The 11,647-nt window shown below is 35.7% G+C and overlaps 1 protein-coding gene across 2 annotated transcripts; it reads right to left on the bottom strand.

Moving 5' to 3' along the window:
* Positions 1-5,096: 5,096 nt before the first annotated feature.
* tbcela (tubulin folding cofactor E-like a) lies at positions 5,097-10,845 on the bottom strand. 2 transcript variants are annotated; one of them, XM_019116758.2, is made up of 9 exons: positions 10,684-10,845; positions 9,514-9,573; positions 8,382-8,554; positions 8,122-8,261; positions 7,407-7,588; positions 7,017-7,273; positions 6,745-6,871; positions 6,488-6,604; positions 5,097-5,593 (listed from the first exon to the last, which is right to left on the bottom strand). In XM_019116758.2, the coding sequence occupies exons 3-9, from the start codon at positions 8,521-8,523 to the stop codon at positions 5,275-5,277; spliced, it is 1,284 nt and encodes a 427-aa protein (XP_018972303.2). In that variant the 5' UTR covers positions 8,524-8,554; positions 9,514-9,573; positions 10,684-10,845; the 3' UTR covers positions 5,097-5,274. The 2 variants fall into 2 exon arrangements, with proteins under 2 accessions (XP_018972303.2, XP_018972304.2); XM_019116759.2 differs by lacking the exon at positions 9,514-9,573.
* Between the last annotated feature and the right edge of the window lie 802 nt (positions 10,846-11,647).

The raw sequence follows: 11,647 nt of genomic DNA on the forward strand, positions 1-11,647 counted from the left end.
CAGGTGTATAGACACTCAAAACTGGAGTTTTTAATTCAAAAAGGTTAACCATTTACTTTGGATTAACACTCTAAAAATTTCAACGGACAAACTGCGTTTTTTCTTTGGAATTAATCCGTATAAATTATATAATAAAAATGTTTAGATTTATATAAAAAATGAAATGAAATTGTATATGCAATATATTTAATAATTAAAATATTAAATTAAGAAGCTACTTCTCAAGTTGTCTACATGCTTGTTTAGCTGGGCTTATTATGCCAATAACTGAGGAACAGATGTACTAAAAGTACTACATTATTGTCAAAGGTGATTTAATGAAAGTAATGTTAATTATTGGAGGGTAAGTGATTAGTAGTCTTTTAGGATAAATATGGGAGTTTGTATTTTTGGTAGTTTGTGTATTACATAAGTAGCCACCCACACCCACATGACTTATTTTAATACTACTAAAACAAACATATTTAGATTTGATAGCTTATGTAACAACAAAATTATAATGCAGGTTACCTGTAAGTTTTAAGAAAAAATACTGCTGAGACTTTAATGAGTCTGGCTTAGATATTATAGGAGAGACTGGGAGTGTTGTAACATTGACCGCTGCTTATAACACCATCAGTTTAACCTCATTATCTGTGTAAAATATTAAGGACCTATAATCTCATAATTGTGGCAAATGCCAGAATCCCATTTTGTTTAATTAACTTTGTTCAATCATAATATTTCACTTATTTGTTTTTCTTTTTGGTTACCATAACACTGTTATAACTGATCCTGATTGTGGGGTAGGTTGTAACAACGCTGCATGACACTAAATTTACACATTTTATGAATAAGTGGTATATTTATAAAGTACTTTGACTAGAAGCAGACAAATAAGGGACAGCGCCAAAACAAAAAGAGGGTAACAAAATGTTACACACCGCCCAGTCTCCCGTACTTCAGCAGCGTGTGTCACGTGACCAAGCTGCAGCGTACAGCGATACATCACTAAACTTCACCAAGTACTGGATAAACAAAACATAACCCGAGCGCTTTGAATAAATGTCAGGTTTATATTACTATTACCTTAAAAAGAGAGACTGCACCAGACTGTCGTACACGATACTAAACATTTATTTAAAACACAAAGACTTTGTATTCATATGAATACATTCATCTGCAGAACTGGTCTGAAGAATTAAATACCTAACTTAACTGTCATTTCATACATTTATGCACAAGACAGCAGATGTTATGTAATTAGTGAAACGTCCAGAAGCTTCCGAATCGAGTAAATCAGTGGGAACGGCGAAGCAAGAATGTGCAGTGCGAGCATTCATAGCATTACTCACCGTAGTGAGCGAGACCATCCTCCTCTCCTCTCTACTTCAGGGAAGAGCCCACCGCGAGTGAGACTTCCACGCAAGACACTTTTAACTCTTTGCAGCCGACACACGATAGTTCACTGACGCTCTTCAACACAATATAATTAATAACCGAGGCATTTTGGTTGTTTCTGTCCTTGTAATATTCCAAGCTCTTGACTTGTAGTCAAAAAAACGGTCGCTCACTTTAACAGTGACGTCGGAGAGCGTTTGCTCGCTTTAACAGTGACGTCGGAGAGCGTTTCTTTCATCCGATTGGTTAATTCAGCTCTCGAACGTCATCACAATGCCACCGCCCACACTGTCACCCTGGCGACGGGAATAAACACTTTTGAGATTAGAGATTTTGGTGCGTTTTAAAGGGATAGATTATACACCAAAGAAGAAAAATAAAAAAATAAAAAATAATTTTTTTTTGTTTAGTTTCATTCACCAGTTTGACTCTCTTTCTCACATGGAACACAAAAGGAAATGTTAGGCAGAATGATAGACGCATATTAATATTTTTTGAAACAAGGCTAGTGTGGATCTAAAAGCAAAATCACCTTAAACATATTCAGAGAAAAAATGGCCATGACAAAAATGTTGTTAACTAAAACCATTAACCGATTTAGTTAACTCAAATAAAATAAAATAATTTGAAAAAATGTGAAAATTTATTTATTTATTTTTTTTTTTTAAATTAAGTACTAATATTACTTAAAGTAAAAAATAAAAATAAAAAAAGGCTAAATATCTAATAATAATCTATAAAATATATAATAATAATAATAAAATGTTATTTTAAAATATCAATTAATAATATGATATATATATATAAAAAAATACTATATTAACACTATAATGACAGTCAGTAAAAGACAAGTTTATTTTTCCTTAGCCTTTGGCCCATTCTATTCAACTTTCAAACATAGATACATTATTGTGCACATATGCTTGCAAATCAATGGTATATAACAGTCAAATCTGATTTTAAAATTGTAACACGTTAATGGTGTGACTGTATGTAAGTGTTCATTACAATAACAGGCCTAATGCATCCATTAGATAAATGACTCTCTGGAATTCTCATCCCTTTAACAGCCTTTTACACACCCTTTACAAAATTAACTTTAATCGAAGATTAAGAACTGCAAATGTACAACAGATAATGCTAACTAAGAAACAATTCAACACATAATATCCTAACAAAAACAGCTAAATAAATATAAAATGCACAAGCTGGATATAAAAAACAATAGTATACTGAGAGTCACAATGATTGAAAAATGTCTGCTAAATAAATTTCACATGGTAAACATTGTCTAGTGGTACAGTGGTAAATCTAACTTTCATCTTCACACTTCATATGTGCCAGTCACAGTTTAAGTGGCATCACCTTCAAGGAATATCAATAATGCATACATATATAATATGCAAGCTGACATTAACATTTTATGTTCCACTTCAGTTATATTTATATAAGTTATATAAGTTATATTTATATAAGTCACTATTAAATCTGGCTATCTACTCATTTCACGTTTTGGTTATAAAATGATGCAAAAACTCATTCCAAATTCTGAATTGCAACTTAATTCAAAATCACGTCTTACCAACAAGAAACCCGAAATGTTTTAATGAGAAATGCTTCTAGCCTTCAACATTTTCGCATCATTTCATACACTTTTATATATCAGTACATAAGAGAAAAGCTAATCTACTACTAACCTAAGCATTTGCGAGTGTCAGCGTAACATGGCACACTGACATTGATGTTGAAAGGAACTCACTGCTTTTCCATTCAGTCCATCTTTCAAATCATGCTATCATGTTATATATGAAATAAAAAAATACAACAAACTAGGTTTTCACCAGTTTCAGTCACTAAACATGTTTTTTTTCTCCTTGTTGAGTTAAGTATGACAAGCAAATGAGGTTCATGCACTGATTTGATTGATGTACCAGGTATAAATAAATCATTTGCTGGTTTTATCCATAACTTCTGTAGAATGAACCTGTCACTTTCTGCACCATAAGGAAACAGTCTTGCATTGCACATTTCAACAGAAATCTAGCATTTGGAGCAAATTTAGCATTACATCACTTGCTCGCCAATGGATCCTCTGCAGTGAATGGGTGCCGTCAGAATGAGAGTTCAAACAGATGATAAAAACATCACAATAATCCACAAGTAATCCATATGACTCAAGTCGTCCATCCCCTGTAGTCCTCTCACATTAAAATCCACCGATTAGGTTTAGAACTGTTTTGGACTGTTTCACTTATAAATGGTGCTTGAAAAGTAATCTCGTCTGTATCAGGAAAGAAATACGCACATCTCTTTTGATACAGATGAGAGGACTTTTTCACTGGAGAAAGCAATTTTGCCTTGATGAATTTGTTTCTTAGAAACATGCAGCTTTTCACTTCATAAGACATTCATTAATGGACTGGAGTCATGCGGATTACTTGTGGATTATTGTGATGCTTTGATGAGCTGTTTGGACTCTCATTCTGACGGCACCCATTTACTATAGAGGATCCGTTGGTGAGCAAGTGATATAATGCTAAATCTCTTCCAATGAACAAACAAACGAATTTTTATCTTCGATGGCCTGAGGGTGAGTAAATTTTCAGCAAATTCTCATTTTTGGGTGAAGTATTCTTGTAAATTAATGTAGGAGCCAAGTTTCCTGTTTATGTTTTACTGGCTGGATAGAGTCATACACATTGATTGGTTTGCTATTGATTTGTTTTGTTTTGTTTTTAACAAATAACACCAATCAGTAAATCAATAATAAATACTGTGAATAATCTCATTATATATATATATATATATATGTATATATATATATATATAAAATCATATGTAATCATAACAATCTTTGGTGGACTTATGTTTTGCCACTTATTATTCTGCGAGTAAAAAATAAACACACTCCATAACATGGAGTCATACACATTGATTGGTTTGCTATTGATTTGTTTTGTTTCGTTTTTAACAAATAACACCAATCAGTAAATCAATAATAAATACTGTGAATAATCATATTATATATTACATTTATGTATTCATAACCTTTGGTGGACTTATGTTTTGCCACTTATTATTCTGCAAGTAAAATATCAAAATAAACACACTCCATAATATGGATACAAGTGAAATGAAGATAAGCAGTTTTCTCAGCATATGCTTTGTACTGGAGGTACAAGTTTGAGTGCCCACTTCCGAAGTGGCAGAGAAAGTACTAATAGAAATATTCAAAAGGATCAAAAAGAAAAAAAAAGAAAAAAAGAAAATCCCCCTTTAAATAGCAAATGCATGCGACTCTGCAATTCCCTTCTGGATCCTTCAATCTGATTATAAAAATGAACTGGACATTTAAAAACATCTGTGAATAAGATGTTTCAGAAATCTTTCCTCACGTGAATCTAGGACTGCCCATACAATATATAAGGCCTGAGAGTCTTTTGCATGTAATTAAATGACTGACAGCATACGACACACATCAGCAGGCAATGGATATCCATGATTTCTTCTTTAAGACATCAGTGCAGTGCAACATTTTCTTTCAGCTATGGGTGATTGTCTTAAAATGGTAAAATGCACATCCTGGGCTGCCAGAGCCCTCTGCTGTGCTTTATTTTTGAAGAAGCAGGTGTTTGGAAATAAAGGGGTTCTTGTGAAGTCTGAAGACAAAAAGTTGGGCTTTAATAGCAGTATGATGTGCTTTGTTTTTGACTGTGTTTCTTATGACCGTGTAGAGACGTAACACATTATGTGCCGAACTAAAGCCCCAGCAAATCCTAGAAGTTTTTCCCTGAAAGACAGTCCTAATTCACTCTGTGGAGCTTAGATGGTGCTAATTCAAAGTTGATTTGGTTATTTAAATATAGCTTTTTTTGTGATCCTGGAGAAAGATGGTTATTTTGTTTTGGGAACTACCAGGATCTCATCCCCATCTTGAATACTGTAAGAGTGCAAAGCCCGTGCTCTGTATTTCAACTCATCGGGGCCAAAGGCAGAACTCTTGTCGATGTAGTAAAGGCGCATGTTGCTGGTGGGGAGCTGCACAACAGTCCTCAGCTGCTTCTTCAGCTCTGCGACGGTCTGGTCCAAACGGATGCTCACCTGCTGTACTTTGTCTTCATAGCGAACCTCCACCTTGGCGTGGCAACGTGGTCTCAGGTCAATCTCAGCAAGAGGAGCCAGTTTCCCATATTTGGTCACCAAGCAGTGATATCTCCAAAGTAAAATGCAAATATAAACCATATTCAGCCTTGCACTACATGGTCAAACCAAAAATCCTACTTAAAAAGTCAAAATACTGTCAAGCAAGCACTTTTAGCTACACTGAAAAAAACTTTATTTGGACATTTTTTTACAAATAAATACAAGTAGCACAATGAAGTAAATGTGAATTTTTAAAGACTGTAATAGTATTTACTTGTAAAATGTAATTGAAAAATATTTGTTTTATTCACACCTAGAAAAATCGTTGTTGTTGTTTTTTTTACAGTGTACGCAAGCATATTTTGTTCTGAAATGTATACAAATAAAAATTAAAGTGTAAAAAAGGTTTCTGTTGTATTCTCAGCACTGCCACAAGCAAATTAGCATGAACTGTCTTCTAGTGACAAATCTTTCTCTCAGGTGAATTTAAAAGTAAGAGAAAATGTTAACATTTTGCTTCTAGCAACTTAGTGGGATAATAAATTTAAATCTGGCGTATAATTATTTATAATAGGAAGAATGATTACATTAAATTATATTATAATTATTAAATAAACTGAGTATGTCAGAAATAGAATGGGGCACCAGTTTACTGTTAGTGATTTGTCAGTTGGTGACTGCATCAAGTAAACACTATTGTGGTTAGTTGCCTCGCTTTCATCTGGTGTAGACATGGTTTGGTGTTTCCCAATCCTGGTCCTAGAGAACCCCCAACACTGCACAGTTTAGATCTCTCCTTAATCAAACAAACCTAATTCGATTCATCAGCTCATTAGTAAAGACTCCAAAGCCTCAAATATGTGTGTCAGAAAAGACATACATCAGTAACATGCAGTGTTGGGGGTTCTCCAGGACCAGGATTAGGAACCACTGGTCTATACTACAGTGTTCATGCTTAAGATACCTGTGGGGCAGCTCTTCCTCTGAATGATCCAAGTGATATCGGATGAAGAATCTCTCAGCGTCTTCCCTCTCGCCATCCGTCACGACACTCCCATTCAGGGAGGTCACTGATGGCAGTCTGCAGGCAGGAGCAATGAGATCTTCTCATAAACATTTCTACAACATTACTATCAGTTTCTAATGAGGTTAAAGTGAGAGTTCACCCAAAAATGAAAATTTGACCATTATTATCATCCCTGTAAGATACATTGGACTTACTGGGCTATCATTAGACTGCGACGCTCCATGCTCGTGTAAGCCTGCAGTAGAGGAATGCCTTGCAACCTCACTTCTTCCAGTTTGGGCAGTAAGTTTAGCTTCTCAATGTCCTCCCATCGATTAAGTCCTGAATCACAAAAAATGATAAGAAAAATAAGTTTTTATTGGGTTTATGTAATTATATTGTACTAAAATAGTAAAAATTAGACAATTACAAACATGCTATGATTATTTAGACTCTTTCACAGCATGTGTCACTAACACGATGATACCTGCGTTATGCAGATTGATGCTTCGAAGGTTAGGGAAGAGCCGCTGAAGGATTTCTCCTGAGTCTTGAATGGAGTTCAGGTTGTTGTTGGCCATGACCAGAGTGTCCAGTGCAGGGAACATGGAGCCAAATTTTCGTACTTCACTCCACTCGTGGAGGCTGTTATCTGTGATGTGAAGCAGACGCAGTGTGGGGCAGGGCATGGCGGCCGGTGTCACAGTGGTGTACTCATTAAGGCACAGGAACAGCTCCTCTAGTCTGGACAAAACAGATCAATATTAGGGGAGAGCTGTCATATCACAGACACTTTCATAAAATCTGATGGTTCACTTTAAAGCAAGAAAAGAGCTGTTGCCAAAATGTAATCTGAAAGCCATAAAATGTGACTCACTCAGGCATCTCTTGTGTGAATGTGTGCACTGTGTCCCAGGACACCAGGGTATTGTTAAGAACCAGGCGGCGGATGCTAGAGAAGGCCTTGGCGCAGTCTGGCTCCAAGACTGCATCACTCAGCTGATTAGAGCTGAGGTTCAGGAACTCCAGGTTCGGGATGTTAGAAACAATCTTGCTGATCTAGAACAGATTAAAGGGTTAAAAGACACATTTTAGGGACATAAAAATGTATAATATACACACACACACACACACACACACACACATTTATGAACAGAATACATTTCAAATAGAAACTTCTATAACATTATGAATGCCATTACTGTCATTTTTGATCAATTTAATGTGTCCTTGCTGAATAAAGGTAAATTAATTTCTTAATCTTAAAAAAAATCTTACTGACCCCAAGTCTTTGAACACTAGTGTATGTTTTATTTATTAATACTACTGTATATTTACAGATCATAAAATCAGTTTCTCACATAAAGGAATACAGCGCATGAGTCACATGGACTATTTTTATGGCGCTTTTTCTGTATTTTTATTTGGAGCTTGACAACCTCTTGGCTTTGAATTGCTGTTTTACAACATAAGGTTGTTTAGCAATTCTTTAAAAATGTCTCCTTTTGTGTTCCAGAAAAAAGCATAACAGCATATAAAATAGGATGAAAATGAAAGTGTGGCTCCTCAGACCATCAGACGAACTAACTCACCTCATGCCAGTCTTGGAGCTTGTTGTGGGACAGATCAAGTTCAATTACATGAGTACAGAAGGCAGCAATTTCTTCCTCTTCTCCTGCATGACTGATTCCAGAGCCATTCAAAACCAGAATACTGGGCAGGTTCAGACGGTCTGAAGGGAGAATGACCACATAACTAATGGACTATGAAACACAGCAACAGGATACAGCTGCCAAAGCAAACACTAAAATCACCAAGGATTTTTACAAATCACAACTAACCCAAGCCTCACCTTTCATAGGTGATCCCTGATGTACAGACGGCACAACCACGACACCCAAGCCTGGACCCCGACGGCAAGGGAAGTTTTCCGGGCTGTACTTCTCACTGATCGCCTGCATGAAGGTGCGGCCTTCTGTCTCAGAAGCTTCCATTGAACCGGCCAACACCGTGCACCTTATGCAACTGTATGTATGAAGTTGTGGAATTATTTATAGGGAGATTGTGTATCATTAAACAATATTAAATAATTGCAGAAATAACCAAGCCATTCATAGGTCAATTTCCCAAAATGCTGTTTGAGGAGTCGTACATGTCAGCTTCTAGCTCAGTAAATGGCATGAGTTTGAGGTGGGACTGTCTGTTAGTCTGAATGATCCTGAAGTGGACTTACAAATTAAATCAAATTATCTGATATTTGTAGAGGCTTACTGACCTTGACATAGAGCCATGTTCAATAAATCACTTCCTCATTGTACCACATGACATTCAGTCTTTTATTAATCTTACATAATATGGATTTTGCTTTAACTTTTATTATAACTTTTATAATATATATATATATATATATATATATATATATATATATATATATATATATATATATATATATATATATATATATATATATATATATACACACACTTAACTAATACATACTGCAAATATTTAAGTATTTACAGCATTTATTAGTTACAGTATGTGTGCCTCCATCATCCCTCATTTATTAAAAAAAGTGTGTCATGCCATGACCCATGTGTCAGACAACCTCAAGCAGTTCAATTAAACAAATAGTGAGAAGCTGCAGCCCTCTGGGCTAAAAGTTCCATTTTTAAACAGAACTGGCCTAGATTTAACCATCTGCTGACTAAATAAGTCATGTTTTTTGCTAACATGATACCGCAGACTTTACTGAGAATAGCATTTATGGTCTTATAACAATAATATATTAATCCACTAATGAATACTAATGAGACAGCATATTAAATACGATTTTCCTACATTAAGCAATATGTAAATGAGAGTGCAATTTGTCCTCACAGGTCCAAAGTCACAGATGTGCCATAAAATAATGTTTACTTTTATTACAAAAGTAAATTTTTCCTTTGAGTGTCAGGGATCAAATGGAAAATGTGGCAACAAACCAGCAAAGATACTGGGCTCTGGTCAGTGTCCTCACGGCACTTCTCAGAGATAATAGCGCTCTGTAGAAAGAAGACACCCAGTCAGCAAGAAGGACAGATGACCAATTCACCTTCAGCTGTAACTACACTAATCTGCCTCAACAAAGCCGGCAAACTCAGTATGCATATGAAAGGCTCTTAAGGGAGGTTTGCAGGATATTGAGGAAACATCATGTAATGATTATTTGGAAAGATGTGAATATTATTTTGATAGATGTGCATATATAGGTTATTTGTTAAAAAAAATGTTTGCATTGTTATACACTGCCTAAAGCAGTTTCATTAAAGTCTAGCGTTTGGAGTATCAACTTACAAGAATAGCTGCACATGTAATACAGATTAAGAAATACCTATTAAATGAAAATGGATTTTTTTTATGGATTACATGATTAGATATGTATTAAATTATACAGACAGCTGCAATAAATTAGCTGATATTTTGTAATTTACAGAGTATCTGTTTACATTTTAACATACAGAAATAACTTTCAAAGAGACAATCCTTGCCCTACAAAACTAGCACACACATTTGTATATATATACACACACACACACACACACACACACACACACACACACACACACACACACACACACACACACAATTTGTTGGTTTTTATGGTTTACAGTGACTCTCCATATTCATAATGTTTTTATACTGTACAGACTGCATTTTCTATCGCCCTGCACCAACCCTAGCCCTCACAGAAAACACTGCATTTTTTAAGCCTTTTTAAACCGGAAGTGTCCTCATAAATCACCCTCACATTGAAATACCTATGTCATACCCGTGCCATTATACAAATTTGAAACCACACACACACACACACACACACACACACACACACACACACACACACACACACACACACACACACACACACAATAAAGGTTAGTGATTTTATAATAGGACATGCTGAATCAATGTCAGGTGATTTTCCCTTGAGCTACTGCACGAGGATATATATTTTAAAGCTGACAGCAGACGTCACCGGTAAAGAAGACTGATTGTTGTTAGATGAGAAAGGGGATTTTTTTTTTTTAGTTAAAAAACTGATGATGATGATAATTGTTATAATATTTAGCTAGCTTGAGCCGAAAACATGCCTCCATCATCATAGAGTGCCTTACACTGAACGAGCAGCTCCTCAGTAAGACGTAGGACAGGACGCTGTAATCCACACCAACTCCTAACCGTCAGTTTATCCACGGCATGTCATTTGAAGACTCGCACTTTGATCGCCAAACTGTGCCGCGTCGCTCTTGTTATTGTTGATAAATCTGTCACGGAAGTGGCGTAGCTCTTGTTATTGTTTATTGATTGGTCAGTTTGGTTGTGCGGTCTGTGCGTCCTCGCTGGCGGAGCGGAGAACAACAAGCATTTCATAAAATGCATTTTTTTCGCTATTTAAAATACCTCGACATTCAGTTTGTATATCTACATTTATAGATCCAGTAGTTTCCATGTGTGTGTGTTTTTAAATATTATTTACAGCATTTATTAAGAATGCAAAAGATGATCAGAGGAGATGAGTCAGTGCAGAGGGTCACTCGTGACCGACTGAGGACTGAGGAGGGGTTAGTTAACCATCACTGATCATGGCAGAACCATATACAGTCTATGGGGCAGAACACTCTAGTAAGAAACAGAAATATCTTTGATTACAGACCAAATATCACAAACCGTAGCGCTGATTCAGAGATCTTTCAGATTGCCTAATGCCTCCCTCTAGTGGTGGGAAAACTTCTCACAAGGTAATTGCTTCAGGCGACTTTGTGGATGTTGGAGATGGATCAGGGTTGTTATAGATATAGATATTTTTATTTTATCTTTTTTTCAAATAAGGAAAATGTTTGTCTGAAAACCACAAGGTTTGGAATTTGGGTGCCCTGTACAGGACATTAATATAAAAGTGTTTAGTGTCTGTAGAACCAGTGTGCCCTGTACAGGACATTAATGTAAAAGCATTCAGTGTCTGTAGAACCAGTGCTATATGCAAAAAACAAATAAACAAACAAACAAACCAACAAACAAACAAACAAAAAAGGTTAACACAGCCCTGGTAAAATAGGAAAATAACAGCTAATAAAATTG

Source organism: Cyprinus carpio, chromosome B15, assembly GCF_018340385.1.
Source record: "Cyprinus carpio isolate SPL01 chromosome B15, ASM1834038v1, whole genome shotgun sequence".
Classification (NCBI taxonomy): Eukaryota; Metazoa; Chordata; class Actinopteri; order Cypriniformes; family Cyprinidae; genus Cyprinus; species Cyprinus carpio.

Bases quoted from the DNA above. Each gene is read 5' to 3' on its own strand.
- tbcela (XM_019116759.2), bottom strand. From the start codon at position 8,523: ATGGAAGCTTCTGAGACAGAAGGCCGCACCTTCATGCAGGCGATCAGT. The intron at 7,589-8,121 runs GTGAGTTAGTTC...AATCTGTTCTAG, and splicing joins AGCTCCAAGACTGGCATGAG to ATCAGCAAGATTGTTTCTAA. The intron at 6,605-6,744 runs GTAAGTCCAATG...TCCTGCCTGCAG, and splicing joins CGCAGTCTAATGATAGCCCA to ACTGCCATCAGTGACCTCCC.